Source organism: Cryptotermes secundus, unplaced genomic scaffold (genome assembly GCF_002891405.2).
Source record: "Cryptotermes secundus unplaced genomic scaffold, Csec_1.0 scaffold2405, whole genome shotgun sequence".
NCBI classification, from domain to species: domain Eukaryota; kingdom Metazoa; phylum Arthropoda; class Insecta; order Blattodea; family Kalotermitidae; genus Cryptotermes; species Cryptotermes secundus.
In genome coordinates, this window is record NW_019729243.1 from 34,360 (window position 1) to 54,086 (window position 19,727).

Sequence of the window (19,727 nt, forward strand, 5' to 3'; positions counted from 1 at the left end):
GAGGGGCTGGGTTTCCACATGCACCGCGACCAGTTGTTGATCTATTGTACGTCCCCCTTTGATATTCTACCAGTCGCCATACTCTACCGGTACTGGTGCGTACTATCAGCCCCGTTCAGGCAATGAGGTTGGCCCTTGGTACCTGATGCTTTCCCCATTTACCAGAGGCACTGGAAACTACTTGGGCGGGAAACTTGTCAAATTTTGCTCAGAGGTCTCCTAGAGACATGAGGATCTTTTACGTGCCGTAAATCTACGACACGGGACCCACGGCTTAAAGTCCCTCCTGGAGGACTTGTTCCCTGAATTTTTCCGCCCTTAAAAATTCCATGACCTCTGTTGGGTTTGAGCCCGCGTACCTTGAGTCATGAGGTGGGACGTTACCCCTAGACTACGGAGGCCGCTTGCTGCAATGTTTTACAGACGTCAGAATTCTCCCTCCGTATAATTCTGGTTGAAGAACAAAAACGGAAGTACAAGAAGTGAGTGGATGTTGTTCTATCGCTGTAGGTTAAGAGCTCTGGTCATCTACAGTTTGTAACGGTGATTGCGATTGGCTACAATATAACTCTAGCTTCCTCGGTACTTACTCTAAAACGATTGGGAGAGATGGCTAGAAAGAAAACACTTGATGGGTAAAGCAGGTGGTATAAAATCGATGCCGATGGGCAGAAGTTCTTTGGACAGCTGCTCTCGACCTGCGTGTCACAGCAANCACTGACTGGCTAGGAAACTAAGTAACTGAACCAGCCAACTAAGTAACTCACTCACTCCATGGAAATGAGCCCTTGAGAAACCAACAGTTACTTAGTCACTGGAGAAAATTCCTGCACTTTATGGAACCTGTAGATTCATTACTGTGTTCACAAGACCCTGCCACTGGTCCCCCACCCTGAGCCAGATGAATGCAGTGAACACCCAGTCATCCTGTTTCACTAAGTACATAATATTGACATACGATAGTGACTAGACATGGGGTTCTGATTATTTATTCAATTTCATGGACGCTAAATAATTTTATTTACAAGTAGTTACGCAATTTACAAGTATGTGCTATTGTTTCACAGTGTATTATATCACTCTTGGTTGCTGGCTGTGTCTTCTCACAAATGTTGCTAGGTTTCAGGCTGTGATCATGGGCAGACTCTTTTGTTCAGGTTGGTTTAGGTGAATTGTTGCTGGCCCTCTCCAGAATGTTCTTTGTTGGTTCAAAGTCCTGTGGACTCATGACAATGTTTTACAATCTCACAACTCTGAGACTTGTGTAACTCTCGTCAGACTCTTTTGTTAATATCCAGGCGCTCTGTATATTGCTTTGTTAGGGGTTTATTAGAAAACACTGCCCCTAACAGTTCTTGAGCCGTGGCGTATGTACATGGCTGTCAGGGATTGGTTGTTGTGTGCATTAGTGGGTGTCTGTAATATGTGCTCAACTTTACCTAGCGGTGGAGACCTTTGGAACATTTCTCTGATTCCATGATTCTGACTTTTAGGCATCATGTCACATTTATTATCTTCCCATCTATGTGTAGGTCTTTTTAGTGGCCTCTTTCCTTCAGGTTTTGCAACCAAACCACAGTATTCACTCCTCTCCCAAGCATGGTACATTCCATGCCCATCTCTTTGTTGGCTTGATCATTCGAATAATATTTTGTGAGGAGAGGAAGCTATGGGGCTCCTCAGTTTGCAGTTTTCTCAAGCCTCCTATTACTTTATCTCTGTTATGTTCAAATATTCTTCTCAGCAGTCTGTTTTGGAATGTCATTCTTAATGTGAATGGCCAAGTTTAACACCATACAGAACACAGGTAAAATTACAGTTGTATTTATTGTAATTGCCACGTTTTTACGATAGTGTATGAGAAGACAGGAGAGTCTGAAGTGAATGGCAGCAAGCATTCCAAATTTTATCTGCTCTTAATTTCCTCTTGTATCAAATTTTCGTTTATTACTGTTGTTTCAAAGTATTTGAACTTTGCCCCATTTTCAAAGGATCTCAAAAGTACGTTGGTAATAAAGTTACAATTTCTTATAAATAATGCACAATCTCATGACCATAGTGTATGCTCAGTATTGTCTGGTATAAAGTAGCCGAAAACAGCAGTACTTCTGCATCCATCATCTTCTTTTACCCTTTGTTGTGTGTCAAGTGCTGTAGTTGTGTAAACATTAATTGTGCATGTCACTACTTGGTAGGAATTGTGCTTGAATGTTTTATGAGAATGACATTTTTTAGAAATATATTCCTACACAATTCTGCAACCTGTTTAAAGAAGAACAAGCTGCTTATTGGAAGTATATAAGAAATGTTCATCCATTGATGATAAAAAAAATCCATCTTTGAAATCCCAGGAAGAAGTTTTCTGTGTTACTGTTTGAATGTAACACCCTATTGTTGGAAAAAGAGGATGATGCCTTGGACAAAACTGATGGCAACAATGAAATAAATGGATGTAGTAGACATACAGTTGTGCAGACATTAAATGAAAGCCTTCAGATTGTAGGTGAATTGTGAGCCTGACTGAAAAGAATAAGTGAGACAGTAATACCTCAGCAAAGTTGTCGAATTTGAAAGTTCAGTAAGATCACTTCTTAAGAGTTCTGTCACCAGCAGGTCCTGATTCTATAACATAGCTAAAATGTGTGATGAAAGAACAAACAGAAGTTCCAAAGTTACAATTTTGACTATTCTACCAAAGGAATTTAGGAGAATAATTTCCAGTTGTCTCTGACTATGTGACACATGCAACTGAACAGCTAGTAAAGGAATACAAGTATAGAATTCTGTCATCACCATATCTAAAGCCTGGAAGAAGTCTTAGAACCAGAAGGAACTTACACTGTTGAGAAGTTCTATTGCAATGGAAGTGACAGCAGAGTTATCCCCCCCCCCAAAAAAAAAAAAAAGATTATATGACAATTGAAACTGGGGTTACAAAAGAACAAAGAAACCAGTATTGAACAGTCTGTTAGAAATATGTGCTGAATTTAAGGAGTCACATTCTGGTCTCAGGGAATGTTGTTGAAATTTGCATTTTGGAGTGTTTTCTAGGTCGAGCAAGTGGGACTCAGAGTGTCTGTGTGTGTCTGCTGCTCAATAGAATGTCAGATTGATGCTTCAAGGATGTAGAATGGCTAAACTGATGACAAATTAGAATATTCAACTCTCTACATACCATTACTGCTTGGCAATGGTGATGCTGCTGGTGGAACTATGGAACTACAGTATAAACAGACTGAAACAGCAAGGGCACCCTGGCATTGACCCAGCACTGATCAATTCATGACTCCAAGACAGTTTGACATAGACCAACATAAAACATGAACAGTGGGTTTGTTACTGAACTAGAATTCACAGAAGAAAAAAACTTTTTTTTAATAAATTCAACAGCCAAACCAATACATATGGAATTCTTAACCCTTTCCGGTCAAATGGCTATATATAATCAACATGGTGACTGCGATTCCATGGGCAAATGTCTACATTATTGACAAAGTTTGTTTCATGTTTCTGCAGTCATATCTCGAACATACGTCACTAGTTGGCACTGTAGACTGTACCAACGCATGCATGAATGTTTTGTCTGCCACCTTCTGCCATCTGGAAGTCATGATTTGAACTTCTTGAGGAACGAATGCCATTAGATATCATCCCTAGAGTGATGTATATGACGAATCTAGTAGTGATATGTTAAGAACTTGATATTTTCTCTGATGATGAGATTAATTTGGAAATTGAAGGAGAAACTGCAAGTGAAGAATCGAGCAGTGAAATGTTGGAAAGTGAGAGCAAGAGTGAAACAAGTGTTCTTGCCTGTCAGTGGGTGGGAAGTACGAGAGTGGATAATGATGCACGTGGGGAAATGATGCCACCGGATAAAGTAATCGGGCCATCAAAAAGACAAGAATGAGGTGATAAAACATATAGAGAAGCAATTTCAGAAAAATTCTGTGCCAGGTAAAAATGATGTAATAGATGAAACAACAGTTGGGTTCAAGCGCAAAATAGTTTTTTAAACTTATAATCCAAGAAAAATCCAACCAGTGGGGCATCAGATTATTTGTATTAGCTGGCAGTGACACTGGTTATGTTCACAGTATCATCCCAAATTACAGAAATCTTACAAGTGATGTGTGTAACTTAACCATACTGTAACGTGTCTTGAGTTCGAATCTCGTTGGTCACGTGTGTAAGTTCGTATCCCACTTCTGACACCAGTGTAACGTGTTTCGTTACTGAAACCGCCGTTCGGATTGTTAACTGGTTTATTCAACAACCTACAAGAAACGGCTACAATTAATTATCACAATGTTATGGGTTTCCACACTTTACAAACCCTACAACCAAATCTCTTCACACTATCTTCAAGAGTCTTCACGTATTAATAACGCGGGAGCTATACAAGTCTCCCTGAATTACACACTCCAAATATAACTGTACTACAGCACTCACTAAGTCTTGAAAGCACACAATAAGTCTTCCGCTTGCTGACTTCTTAGTTATCGCACACTGTCACATAAAATCTTGTAACCACGCGTTCGGGTCTTCTTATCACGACTGCTGCTATATTTCAACTCGACTCGCAGGCTGCTGCCTTGAGAACTGTTGATAACACACTCTTACTCATTCACGGCTAGAACTGTCTTCGGCCGCTGATACACTTTAACTATCTCCGACGACGGCTATATTTCAACTCCACTCATAGGCTGCTGCCTTGAGAACTGTTGATAACACACTGGCTCTCGCTTGCTGCTCAGCTGGCTTATATTCCGTCCGCTGTTACCTGTTGCCCGCGTCAACAGTGTCGTTGCATGCCACGTAACAGTGTCTGCGTATAGCTTAGCAACGCTGTTACCTCACGCTGTCTTACGTCACCACTGTTGACTCGCGTTGCATAGCTACCAGAACGCTGGGACTCGGCTAACTTCGGCTCTGCTCGGCGCGTCAGCTCCGGGGGGGGGGTCCAGCTAGCGCGACATGTCACAATACTTTGAAAACCCATTCATTTTGAGAATAGTTCTTTTCTTGGTGGACAGTCTATGACTCAGTGTGTCTAGTATTGAAGGCTACTATCATTTCACTGACAGATATAGCAGTGTTGAGGTGGTCCAATAACTGGACAATTGAAAATGTAAGTACACGTCTGGCCTTTTCAGTTTATGCCCTTGCACAAACTCTTTGGGTAAAACAGTTCACATTAGTGGCTTGGTGGGCATTTAAAAACCCTTGGTGACCTGCTTGTGGAAGTTTTTCTAAATGCAACTGCTGGAAGTGGTTAATGGTCATGCTTTTCTACCAATAACAAAAAATATGAAAATTTTGAAGAAATTTTCCACTTCAGTATCTGAAAAATTCTGTGTAACTGAGGTGTAAGAAAACATGACACTTGATGATACAAGTGCCTTTGTTATGTGTTTATGACAGTGCTTGGTGGTTTGGGTATGTTAGGACAGTGAATGAGGACTTGCTGGAAGTGACAGTTTTCTCCGTCCTCATAGTCCATCACCATCATCTGTACTCAACCCCAGGATGAACACACACTTAACCATTTGCCAAAACACAGAGAATGATTGGAAAGTTGAGTGCAATGGAAGCTACTAATTATTGTGAACGAATTCTTGCTTCTGGGATATAACACTGTGCAGTCCAGTGCAAGTCATCCATTGTTTTGGATGAGCTGTGTGTGCTGCCTACTTCATGTTGGTCTCCTGCTTGGCTTGAATCTTTGACCCTGGAGGTGGAGGTGATATGCTCCTCCAAAATACTGGCTGGCTTGCTGGACTACATAGCGCTATATCCCAGAAGACAGAACTCTTCATAACCACCAGTGTGAGAACTTGAGATCAAATATACTAATTACCATGTTTACAAGTAAGAACACTTGTCTCTTGATGTCAGTAACTGTAGGGCTTACTGTTTTAAATGTGTCGTACATAATTTCTGTTTTATAGCGTGTGTGTGTTAATGACTTTGTTACAGGAGATCTACGATTGTCCCAGGATGACAGTTTGCTGTATGTTAGACTAGAACAGTATGAATTTTTTTTTGGAGGGGGGCCAGAATTAGTTATATTTTGTGAGAAGTTGAAGGTAAAAAATCACTTCAGATGACACTGAAATCAAAGTATTCTGTTTTAATGCAAGTTGTGCATCTGTGAAAATGTATTTCATGAGCTAAGAAAGAGCCATATGAGCTCTTTAGCTTGTACAGACCAATGTTAAGCTTTGTAGCAGAGGTGGTGTGCCAAAAATGTATGCTTTTATGATTTTTTGCATCCCTGCTCCACAAAAGCTACAAGACACAAGGTGATAAAATTTTGAAGAAATAGTATTTTCTGTGTAGTCTGCAAGTTCATGATTTTGGAGAAGATAAGATCTGAAAATTTCATTTTTATGTGATGGTTTAGAGTGGACTGACTCGCAGTAGAACTGCATTTTTGTTTGTTATATTGTAGCCTTTTTATAATATGATATAATGGGTTCATAATAATGAAATGTGATTGGAAATGGTTAATGAAACTTTATATTATAGACATTGGTTGTACTTATGTATACAACGTTCATGATGCTGTGTCACAATAAAAGCAAAAGGAAACACTGCAAGATACTTCTGATTTTATATATGGACTGGGCACATAATTTATCTGGAGACTATTTTGAATCAGCTGTAACTGCTAGGACCTTTCCTATGATGTTTTTACTTTTTTCGTATTATTGTTTTCCCCTCTAGGGATAGAATACATTATTTTCATGAAATCTGGAAAGGAAAAATCAGGCTGTAAACCATAAGCTAGTTCAATAATTCACACATGACCAAACAAAGTAGGATATTTCATTTATGTTTAGACTGTCTGGATTCAACCAAGGTTAGGATATGAATCTTGAGGCCCATATATGGTAAATAGACTGTGGTTTACAGGTGTTGCTTTTAGAATAGAAACACATTTTCTTTGGCGCTATTTGATGAAGAATTTTTGCACCTATGTTTGATAGAAGTCTCCAAGCATTGAAGGTATATCCAATTTCTATATATAGTAGAAGTTATTTTTAAATTTATTTTGTATCCTCATCTTTGAATTCCAGGTGAGTGTTGTGGGGATGCAAGTTGGGAAAGAGATTCGACCCTATCAGACATTCTCAGGGGATGAAATACTGATGCTGCGATATGGTCGCCTGACTGTAGAGGAAATGTTTCTTGAAGAACGAGTTCACAACCAATGGCTGACATGGGCTTTGCGTGGTCTTGGTTGGTTGATGATGTTTCTTGGTGCAAATTGCCTTACAAACATCTTGCATCTTATTGGTAAGTTGAGTTAAGTAGGATAAAATGGCAGCATGTTGTGTCATATATAATGTTACTCTTTTAATCCAAATTGATAATGGATTTGGTATTATTATAGTGAAACCTAGTTTACATATGACATAGTGTTGCAGTGATAAGTCACACAGTTATTGGCAGCATTAATACTTCAGTTCATATTACTTGTATTAAAAGTACTGTGGGTTCTTCTGAAGATGTTTCTCAAAGGAACATGGAATTTGAAGTTCTTAAGTGGGAAAACAAATTGCAATTAAAGGATAGGAAAAAAAAAGTTTATTAGATGAATTTTGGCTACAGTGAAATCCAGATTTAATGATCCTGCTTTTAGTGAATTTAATTAATATTTGCTCTTATCCCAGTGGAAATTGAATATTGTGACATGGTGGCTGAATGCAGGAATAGTTTAACAAATAGATGGGGCTGTTGCTAGGCAGTTATGTACTGGACACGTTTCTGCAGTAACGAATAAACACAGCAGATGAACCACGGAAAACAGTTTATCTGTATGGTTTGTATCAGTGTTAATATAATGAGGACATCAGCTGAGTTGATAGTAAAACATGGTCATGAGACCAATGGGACTGTTCTGGTAGCAGCCAGCAGCAATTTAGCAGTCAGTCAGTCAGTTGACAGTCATGAGTTGGAAGTTGAAGATCAGAGTCATTGGTTAGCAGTCAAGAGTCTTTAGTTGCGTTGTTAGACACTGCTTCCAAGCAATGACTGGTGAAGACACAGAAGACTTAGTGTTTGCAGTAGCAATTTTTAGAGTGTGTAGAGTAGTGAAAATGTTACAGTTATTTGTAGTTACAAGTTGTAAGGATTTAATAAAAATCAGTTATCAGTCAAAACCCCATGTCTAGTCACTATCACATGACAATATAAACAACATATTTTATTGTATTTAGTGTCTTTTATTTAATAGAAACGTGCATTTAATGTAAGATGTATTCAACCTTTGAGAACTCATGCATCAGTTTAGTATGACAGTGACCAAAACAGCAGTCAGTATTCTTGTTTTCCCCTACCTAAAATCGTTTCTGCAGAACCATTTTGTTTATTTCACATGTCATGAATTTAGATATTACAGATTGTGTCATTATATTTGCATAGAAACCTTTTTGTTCAGTTTTTACTTCATATGCCATTAACCAACCCCCTTGTTGGTGTCTCCACCTTATCGTGATGAGGGTGTTTAAGTATGCCAAGGACCCTGAGAGCTATACCAGTAGTAGCGTAGCTACTGGCAGGGCCTCCCTTGCTGGACAGGTCAAAGGGTAGGCATCAGATGAAGAGAGACACCAAAAACCAAAAACTGATGCCGAAAGTAGCGTCATCAGCAGCGACTTGAAGAAGAGAGCAAATGATGCTCTAGATAGTTCAAGTTCGTATAGCAACAGGCGTGATGAGAGTGGTTTGATGACATTGTAGATGTTGAAACATGTTGGGTAAACATCCAACCTAAATGTGTTGTATTTGGCGGTATATGATAAATGATTAATAAATAGCATTGTGGATTACAACAGAATGCAGCTCAGCCTTAAAATATTGTCTTTGTAAGGGTGACTGTTATACAGAGTTTTGGATTGGATGATTGGATTTACTGCACTTTATCATTACGTCCCAGTTCGGGACAGCTACAGTGCTATCGCTATTCTGCACACTTTGAAGTTCACTGTTACACACGCCCTAGGTTTCTTAGTCTTTACTAACTATATCCTGGCAACAAATTTATAGCAGTCTTACTGTAACTTCAAATCACACATGCAGTTTTCTTTGCACTGCCTGATTCCCTTTCTTGCCATTATTCTGTGACTGCCAATTCCAAAGACTTGACTCATTCAATTTCTCTGCTTCCAAGCTCATATCCCGGCAGGTTCACATCTCAAATCTCGTCTCTTCACTTTACTGCTACTGCTACTCTACTCAGCTATTATTCTATCCTCTTCAAGGGACCTTCTTTGTCCCTTTATAACACCTTGGCATGGACCCCCCCAAAAGCACCATCTTCCGTTTTTAAGGAGGCATGTTTACAGCTCTGTTGCCTAGCAGTAGACATTCTTCTGTTGCCGTTTGCATATATGTTGTGGGAATGTACCTGTCAGTGAGCATACACATCACAATATGATTATTTGTTACTGGAGTATATATTTAAATTGAAATTTGTCACGTTCCTTTTTTCCTTTTTAATTGTGAAGCGTAATGTAGCACTGGGGAGGATACATCACTTCAACTGACAAATTTGTCAAATCAGGTAATTATTAGGATTTATATTTGTTACAAACAAGAAAAATTAAAAGGAAGTGATCACAGCAGCATTACAAAGCTTGCTGTTTTAGCCTTACATAATGTCACATGTTAGTGACTGTACACAGGGTTTGGATTGATAATTGAGAGTATTGAAAATTTATAACTCATGACTAGGTAATTATAACACTATCCCTAATTTACACACTTAACAAATCACTGCTGCAAACACTAAGCCTTTTCAGTCTCAGGTAGCTGTGTCTCCACTAGTTGTTGCTTGGTAGTGGCTGCCAACACTGTCTTCTGCTTTTGTGCTCACATCATTGCCAGATTTCTGCCATCAGACAACTGGTCCTCAACTGCCACTCATAAATGTGGGGAGCCAAATTTTATGTTATATATCTGTTTCAGTTTTAAAGGCCAAGGCTTTGTGTCTCTTCATGGTAATTATCCCAATTGTTTTGTTATTTATTTGTGGTTATTTAACGATTTCATCATTATCTAAGAATATATGGAGTGAAATAACAGTGAGTTATGCAGGATGTGGAAAGAAGCAGTCAGGCACTGTCCTGGCATTTACCTGCAGGGACTGAAGGAAACCACAGAAAACTTCAGTTGGGATTGATGGTGTCAGGGCTCGGGACCTCCAAAGTATGTAGCAGCAGTACCATTCAGCCAAGATATTAAATGTGCTTTATTATATCTCTCAGTACCTCTTCTAGAGAGGTGCTGTATTCAACAAATGAGCTACCCACACTTCTGATAAATTTTAAAAGAATGGTGTTAATGATAAGATGTGTTCAGTTTCCAGGTATTCAGTCTTGCATGATTTGTTGGTGTTGGGTGTGAATTCTATGAATGTGGCAATATCTACATCAGCATCTTTGCTGGTAACATCATTTGCCTGGATTTGGTATCACCCAGTGCTTGGAGGTTTCCTCATGATTGGAGCAGCTGTGCCATTCCTGTATTCAGCAATTCAGCTCTACTGTGGTGACCACCAGGAAAACCGCTATCAGAGGTTGTGAATTCTTAGTAGTCTGTGGAAGTGATCAGTATTTTTGTGAGACTGAAAAGTTGTGAAGTAGAAGATATTTTAGGAATATGCTGTAGAAATCTTCAGTAGGGATTAAAAACATGTTTTATAACGTATTTGGTCCTACAGATTTAAGAAACTGGAAGGAAAGTGAAAAGTCTGAAGATACAGGTAGGCTGCATCAAAAATTGACTCTTTGTTAGTTGTACTGATTAGAATAAGCTTTATAAGGAACTGATTTTTACCAAAGATTCAAATTTTAACCTTTGAGAGACGGGGTATTTAAATTGTGGTAGTTGTAGCAGGCCAGAGTTTATTTAAATGCCTGCAGATCTAGAAGATTAAATTTGTGATCATGTTACTAAAAATGCTGTAACTTATACAATTTTTGTGGTAAATGGACGAAATTAACGTTGCTTTTATCTAGAAAGAATATAGAATCAGATATTGTAATTTAAAGCCTTAAAAATCTGTAAAAATTCTCACACCGATTTTTTTTTATATATATAAAGATTTTGAGCATTTGCCTACAATTCTACTTTCACCTCATGCACAATATGTTTCAGCAGTATAAATGTTGGCTCCTGGTTTATCAATTAGAGACCAGAAGTTTATATTTGTTTCTGCTGCATCATATTCTCAGATTACAAACATTGCCTGTTCCTTGTAGCATACATAGTAAATTCTTGGGATGTTACATCAGAAGGCAGTTGTGTGATACAGATTCAGACTGCGGTACAGATGATTTTGACAGTGGTCATGACGGAAGCTCCGAAAGTGAAGTCAACGAAGAACCATTATCTTCGTCAACAATCTGGGGACCACCACGTCAGCATGACAGGAGGGGTGTGAATAATTTTTCCAATGGAGCAGTGGGGATATCTCTCGATAAAGCTCCACATGTAAATAAGGATTCCGCCCCACTCTGCGTTTTCATGCTTTACTTCGCAGGAATTATCCAGCTGCTGGTGGACGAGACTAACAGATATTATCACCAAGACCTAGACAGACTTGAAGACAGACCTTCTCCGCGCCCAGATGTAACCGACTCCGAGATGTTTCTGTTTCTAGGAATTGTTCAAATGGGACATAATATAAGGGACAGACTAAAGGACTACTGGTCAATTGCTGAGCAATTTTGCACGCCTTCCTACAGCAACACAATGAAACCGTGACCGTTTTCTTCACCTTCGTTTCATTCATTTTGCAGATTACAATACAGAATTTGACAGGAATGCCAACAGTTATGACCGACTATGGAAAATTAGGACCATCTTCGATACTGTAAATGATGCATATCAAAAATATTATCATCCTTCTCAACATTTGTCTGTTGATGAAATAATTGTCAAATTCAAAGGAAGGGTGGTTTTGAGACAGTACATTCCTAAGAAACACAAACGTTTCGGAATCAAAATCTACAAACTCTGTGACGCTGCTGGGTATACTTACGACATGAAGGTTTACTTGGGGAAAGACAGGACAGGGACCTCTGCAGAAGGGTTGAGGGAGTAGGCCACAAACTATACACGGACAATTTCTTTTCATCACCAGACTTGTTTGACGAACTAATGATGAAGAAAATAAGTTGCTGTGGGACATTCAGACTGAATCGGAAGGGCTTGCCTCAAGACTTTCGCAACAGACAACTTCAATTGAAGAAAGGTGACATGTGGGTTAGGGTGAGAGGGGACGTGACAGCACTAGTTTGGAAGGATAAAAGTGAGGTTCATATGTTGACAAACATGCACTCTCCTCCAGCAGAAGGCAATTTCTGTGATGAGCATGGAAATGCCATCAAACCAGCAATTGTTGCAGATTATAAGCACATGGGATATGTCGACAAGGCAGACAGAATGACAAACAGCTATTCCATCAGTCGTACCTGGAAATGGACAAATTGTTCTTCCATCTCCTGCATCTGACGACTCTGAACAGTTTCATCATGTTGTCATGCTGTGGTGTGAGACTTTCGTTTCACCCTTGTGAGAAATATGCTGGAACATGCTGCAAGGAGTCTACCTCGACCCCGTGCTCTGTCATCTACAATATGTTGGATTAGAGGAAGCCAATCGACATCACTGGCCAACTTCCTCAACCACGAGACTGAACTGTCGTGTGTGCTCTTCATGTGCAAAGAGGAGAAATATCCAAACAAAGTGCATAGAATGTGACGTTGGACTCTGCATTTTTGGGTGTTTCCAGGAGTACCACACGAAGGCTAGATTCAGTTAGATCAGTGGTTCTCAAACTTTTTACCTCTGAGCCCCCCTGACAAGAGAAAATACTCTGAGGCCCCCAGCCTGTTTGTTTTTATCAAAATAGAAGTCATGGTATGTTTGACGTTTTATTCAGTTTTTTTGTGTTTTTCTACATACTTTATAGCAGTTTTTTATTCCAAATTAAAGTATCGCAATATTAGGCCTACAGTAAAAATTAGTTTTAACACTTGCAATTGAGAACAAAGTTTATCAAAACATGGTGTAATATCAGAAATGGCCACTCTAACTTCTTTAGTGATATTTAGCCTTGAATGATACTTTGACTTTATAGCTGCCAAAGCAGAAAAGCCTGTGTCGCATAAGTAAGTTGTTGCGAAAGGAATCAGCATCTTCAGTGCTTCTTGGCTCAAAGTTGGGAATTCCTTGCCAATATGTATCCAGAACTCCAGCAAAGACAATTCCTTAAATTTACTTTTTAATGAAGTATCACTAGTGAGATCAACTAGTTGTTCTTGCTCATTTACCTTCACAGATGATGGCCCAGGAACATTTTCGAATGCATTTTTAATCCAATTAAATTCATCAAAACCACTGCAAAAGTATTTTTCGAAATGAACTTTCAACATTATGAGATGATCAAGTAGGCAGCTTTTTATGTCCATTGGAAGCACTGGATTATCAGTGTCTTGTACCATTGACACCAGAGTAGGGAACATGTCTAGCGTGTCACTTTCCATACTGTTTCTCCAGAGCTCTAATTTTCTCATGAAAGCCTTCACTTTGTCATTCCAGGAAAGTACAGTTGCCTCATTCCACTAAAGTGAAATGTTGAGGATATTTAGTTCCTCAAATATATCTGTGAGGTAAGCCATTTTTCAATAAAAAATCCTTGTTGCTGAAACTGCCTGCCAGTGAGCGATTTTCCCCATTTAAGAAACAGAACACCTCATGCCTCAGCTCAAACATTCTCTTTAATACCTTGCCTCTTGAAAGCCATCAAGCACCACCAAAAAAGAACAGAGCAGTGTGTTCGGCACCCTTTTCCTCATGCAGCATTTTAAAAATTCTAGACTTCAGATGATTTGTCTTGTTAACATTGACGGTTTTTACAATCATTTGCAGTGCTTCATGAAGGGGTGGGCTGAGTTCATTAGCTGCCAGAGCCTCCCGATGTATCATACAGTGAGTCCATACCGCTTCGGGAGCAACAGCTTTAATATTTGCTTGTAATCCAGCACGGAATCCAGACGTTGAATGAGCTCCATCTGTACATATCCCATTTTCATTAAAGAAAGCATTATTCATGTCAAAAAGGCTTTGAGCTGTTGCTGTTTTCAAGATAGGCTCACACAAAAACAATTCCTCTTGCATATTACACTCGTCAACAAAACGAACATACTCAATCAAATGAGCATCTTTATGAATAGCAGTCGCCTCATCCACTTGAAGTGCAAAGCACTTGTTATGCAACTTCTCAATTAAATGCTGAGATAAATTGTCAGGAATGTCTGAAATTCTTCTACAAACTGTCATTAGAGAGGGGGATATTTTTAAATTGTTGAGCAGAAGAGTCACCCAACATTGTTGATACTATGTCAGTCGCTGCTGGTAAAATCAGTGTTTCTGCAATTGTATGTGGTTTCTTGCACTTAGCAATTCTATGAGAAACCTAGTAAGAGGCTAAAAGGGCCTTAGAAATCACATTTGTTGTTTTAGCAAATTTCTGTTGGGTGGACTTTAAACCACTAAGCTTTCTAACAAAAAAATCTCTTGGTTTATTTGTAAACTTCGGATGTTTGGTTTCAACTACCACAGATTCACTGAAGCAGATCCTGGGAGAAACAAGGCAGTGTGCACTACGTGAAGTGCGGTTGCTTTCCGAGTAAAAGTAACAAAATATTTGCAGATATGAACGTAGTCTTTTTTTTTTTTGCATGAGAATTTTTTTTGAGACTTAACAGCTTGTGTTTGGGGCACGCGGTAGCATAGTTGGTTGAGGCACTGTGCTGCAAGCCGGAAGGTTGCGGGATTGAATCCCGATGAGGTCACTGGATTTTTTTCAATTGACCTAATCCTTCCAGTTGCACCATGGCCCTGGAGTTGGCTCAGCCTCTAACAGAAATGAGTGCCAGGAATATTCTTGTAATGTTGGGGGTAAAGGGATCACCGCTGCACATGTAAGGCTGACAACCTTATCACCATCTATGAACCGACTGGAAAATGTGGGAACCTCAACATCTGGAATGTCTATAGCTTAATAATTTATATAGGTTAGTATTGTAGCAAAAAGAATTTTTCACTGTTTTAATTTTAAGGGGAATTTGGAGCCATTGAAATTACAAAGGAATGTAGAAAATAATTTATTTATGTGTTTATTTGTGGGTCATTTAACCTTTAAGAGCCGAAAGACACCGTATGGGGACCTTTAAAGTAAAGCCGAGTGGCTGAAATACACCGTATGGGTATGCGCAGTCCACACGTGCGCACAGTGTTTTAAAATCTAATTTTAAGATAGAAATTCTTGTTCTACTTACATTATTTTTGGACACCAGCTTTATAAGTAGACTGTCTTCCCTCCTGTGTCATCTAACTGAATGTTGCCTTCGTGTGGAACTGTTGGAAACATCCGGAAATGCAGAGTCCAACGTCGCACTTCAAGCATTCTGTCTGTAATTAACTCTGTTTTCCACGTGAAGCACGCACACGCAATGTTAGTCTTGTATTAGCAGGAAGTAAGCCAGTGATGGCGAGTGATGTCCTCTATTCATAACGCTTATAAAACATCGCAATTTCAACTATGCACCATGGCCCCTTTTCGCATTGAAGGAGTTTAAATTCATAGGCCGCTCGTAAATCACACAATTCAGAATGTGTTACAGTTTATTGTGAAGGGATGTGGAAGCAAGTGGTATGAGGTGATATTCCAAGAACTGCCTCTGTGTGGATAGTCCGACATAAGTGAATAAACAAACAGAGTTTCATAAGGCAATGTAGGATAAGAACTCGCCCACACTTGCGTATACAAGAGCCTACGTGACTGGAGAATGTGCAGACCGTAAACACACTCTCCTATTGCCAGATAACCACACAGACAGTGGGTCAGCACTATGCATTTATACTGCAGAAACATATTGTGCAGAAGCTGTATGCATTTTTGTGGACAGCCGCTCAAAATGGGGGAAAAATTTCTTTTGGAATCAGTGTAACAATTTTTACAGATTTTAAAATCTGTAAATTACAATATCTGATTCCATATACTTTCTAGATAAAAGTAGTGTTTATTTCGTTCATTTATCACAAAAATTGTAGAAATCACAGCATTTTGAGTAACATGACTACAATTATTATTACTCTACAATTGCGGGCATTTAAATTAACTCCGTCCCGCTGCCACTACTGGAATTTAAATGGCCCGTCCCCTAAGCGTTAACATGTTGAATGGAGGAATGAAGGAATGATAAAGGGATGATGGTTTGGAAAGGATTTGGAAGGAACTGGTCCTTGCCTAATTGAAGCACTGCCCTGGCATTTGTCTGGAGGGACTGAGGAAAACCATGGAAACACCAGTCAAGGTAGCTGATGCCTCAGTTGAGATTTAAACCAAGGATTTCCTGAATACAAGTAAAAATCATTACCACAGTGCCATCTGATTTGACAAGTATTAAATAAATGAATAGGTTCTGTAGCCTTTCCTATTTAGGCAGTTGTCATCACTGGAATCATTCATTTTTAGAAGCTTGATGCAGTATGCTTCAGTATAATCTGTGTTATATAATTTCATTTCCCAGCTGCCTAGGCACAACCATTAACCTAAGTGTCAAGGTCACAGCACATGCCTCAGTGTGTATTATTCATGAACAGTGCAAATGCAAAGGCCTGTACACAGCATCAGAAATTCTGCCATGCAGTATGATTTTATGCATTTTGAAATATGGATAAACATGGACATTTTGGTCGTCATGTAACCATTCATTCTGACTGGAGGACTGTTGTGCATTAATTAAATCTGTATTAAGTTAAGATTACAAAATTACAAACAAAGAGATCCGGCATATAGCCAGCTCTTACACGCAGAAGGGACATAGTTCAAGTTTTGCTATGTGGACAGGAAGTAACATCTGGTAATTTCCTGGAATTCTGGCAGTTTCAGCAAAGTCGGAAAGTCTTTGGGAATTTGAGAGCTGACAGGTTGGGACAGCTATAACTTAGAAGTGGGACGGCCGGAGCCTCATACCCTGATCGTAATGCATCAAGGGGCTGTCAACCTTAGCGTCAGGTCAGCATCTGCCAGAATCACATAGCAAAGCAACATGATTGGAAATTCAAAATTTAGGGCACCTCCTAGTTTGAAAACTTAACCAATGGCAGAAATGGAGGAGTGGATTTCTCTTGGAGTCTGGTGTTCGTGGACCTCAGGATTCAGAGAGAGGGCATTCCACCTCGAGGAGTCTTGATAAACTTTCGGCAAAGTCGGACACAAAATTTACAACTACGGCCCTTCCGTAAAGTATTATAAGTAAAGTTCAAATTAAGTACTAATAAATTCAGTTGTATTCCATAAGCTGGAGGGAATTAAATGACCACTAAGTGCAACGGTCGAAAAAGGTGTGTGATTGTAGTGAAAGGTTCTTCCTGCCCTGCCCAAGCCAGACCCGTATAAGACCTGGGATAGGAATTCAGCTCTACAAATTACTGAACAGAACCCAGATACTCCCGTCTTTACCTGCTCTCGTGTACCAGCTCCAACAATCACAATTCTCCTCCCTCCCCACCTAACTTCTTGACATCCACGAGAAGAGGGAGTACGGTGATAAGTGGAGCACAAACGTAGGGTAAAGGGAGGACGGCAACAGCGTGGCGCTCAACGTAAAGGGCCCAAAGAAGTGAGCGGTTACAATCACAATAGAATAATTATTTTGTGTCATAAATCAAACATCATATGACTTATTCTTGGGAGTCTTCCTTCGCTGACATATTGACCTACTGCCAGGGTTTTGCTTATTGGTGAGAAGATGCACTGCACTATTTCTTTTTCAAACAGTGAGCTCTTCCTGTGTCTGCATTTTTCAGTGCATATAATGTCCTTTTTTACAACTTCTGAAGCCTTTGCCCATAGTATTTAGACTTGAAGCAAGACTTCAGTAATAACTGAAGAAATCTTCTATGTGTAAGAAGACCGCAGCATTTACATTCCCTGGATAAACTGACACATAATAGAATACAGAACAGTACAGGTGATCAGTTGACCAGGAATCGGCAAGATGCCACAGTTGAACAGTGAGTACTGCAGCTTCATGTCTGGCAGATTGCAGAATAAAATCTCAGCCTGGAGACTGGGTCTCCTGATTGAGGCATTATGTGGCCTTCCTTAATCCCTACATGTAAATATCTTAAATTGGTCCACAACTGTTTCCTTCCATATTCGTTCCAATTCCTTATTCATTAACCATCATTTCATTTGCTGCTGCATATTCTGATTAACAGAAAATGCCTGTAAATAGACCAAGAATTATTAAAATGTTCTTCTGATTATTGTGATACATCAAAATTATCAGAAATAGGAAGCAATACTATCCATTTGTTTACTGACACTTTGAGAAATGACTGATTATCTAGGGTTGATGGCAGGATGATAAGTGAATGATATAATGAAAAGATGTCGGAGGAAGTGGTTGGGACCTGTTTTAAAGCATTCCAACATTTGCCTGGGAGACTAAGGAAACAGACTGGAAACGTCATTCAGGATAGATGATCTTTGTGCCAGGTTTTTGAACCTAGAATAACCTAAGTGTGGATGAAGGTACTCTGCATTGATATTATGTAAAATAACATGATTCAGGCCATGACTGTGAACACTGAACTGATGTACTGTAGTATCTTATTCACTTCTTCTTTTGTGCCATGTTTGATTTTCTGGAACCATACCATTGCTTTCTTCTGATAAATTATGTGTCCTTTTAATGCCAAAATCATCAGAGGTAAACTGTGCTTCAAAGTCCATATCAACATCAGTTTTTCCATATCATGCATTGAAAAATGTGAATGTTTTTCATGGTGTTGGAAGAAAAACTACTGATTATTATGTGGTTCAAACCAAATCCATATGGTTCAGAACATCAATTTAAGGCACCGCTTCACAGCAGGAATACAGAACATTCCAATAAGGTGGATCCAGATTGTATGTGCTAGAATCAAATACTTTTTTAAGTAATATTTTGTCGTTAGAATATTAACTGCTTGTCTACTTATTGCACTGTTCACTCTTTTTTTGTCTGGGCAAATACATTTTATTTTCATTGTGTTAAGTTTTACTTAGTAAGGTATAACATCTTTAATAGTTGATGGATTTCAATAAGTGTGTTATTCAGTACACACTGGATGCATTAGGAATATAATAGCTTTTACTGTAGTAGTTGAGCTTTGTATGATATGTGCTGAAACATATGTCAACAGAGGGACCATCTGCATGATGAAGGCACCGAAACACTGTCTGCCTCCTCCTATTTTGTTTGTAGTACACAGTACTCTTTTTGACCTTGACTTCTCTGCCAGCCAAACTCATCATGGAAAAGTAGATTCCCCCCCCCCCTCCCAATAATATTAGGTTTCTTCATTGTCTCTGGAAGTTAAGTGGGGGATAACTGCATGTAATCCAATAACCACATGCTCCCCTACAAGTATTAGGTACATTTAATAGTAATTCTACAGAAGAATAATGTATTTGTATTGAAGAGCAACTGATATCAACTGTAGGAGTGATGATCTGTGTGTCATGTAATATTTCATTTTATCAATTTTATTTCAAATCAGTAAGTGGTTCCATCTTGTTTTGGATGGAAGAGAGCTACATGTATTTAGCAGTACAAAATTAGTAAGTTATATTTTGGAAGGCTGCAATCACAGGG

The 19,727-nt window shown here is 39.1% G+C and overlaps 2 protein-coding genes across 2 annotated transcripts in view; one reads left to right on the forward strand and one right to left on the reverse strand.

Annotated features, from left to right (window-relative positions):
- The window catches only part of LOC111865618, a 46,569-nt gene extending 33,672 nt beyond the window's left edge, over window positions 1-12,897 (forward strand). The window contains exons 12-13 of the mRNA XM_023853796.2: window positions 7,083-7,302; window positions 10,369-12,897. Of these exons, the coding sequence (XP_023709564.1) occupies window positions 7,083-7,302; window positions 10,369-10,592 (444 nt within the window). The 3' untranslated portion in view covers window positions 10,593-12,897. The remainder of the gene's footprint in view (window positions 1-7,082; window positions 7,303-10,368) is intronic.
- A 921-nt stretch (window positions 12,898-13,818) lies between these two features.
- Window positions 13,819-14,355, reverse strand: LOC111865620 (zinc finger MYM-type protein 6-like). The gene has a single exon (XM_023853797.1). The coding sequence runs from the start codon at window positions 14,353-14,355 to the stop codon at window positions 13,819-13,821; it is 537 nt and encodes a 178-aa protein (XP_023709565.1).
- Window positions 14,356-19,727: the final 5,372 nt, after the last annotated feature.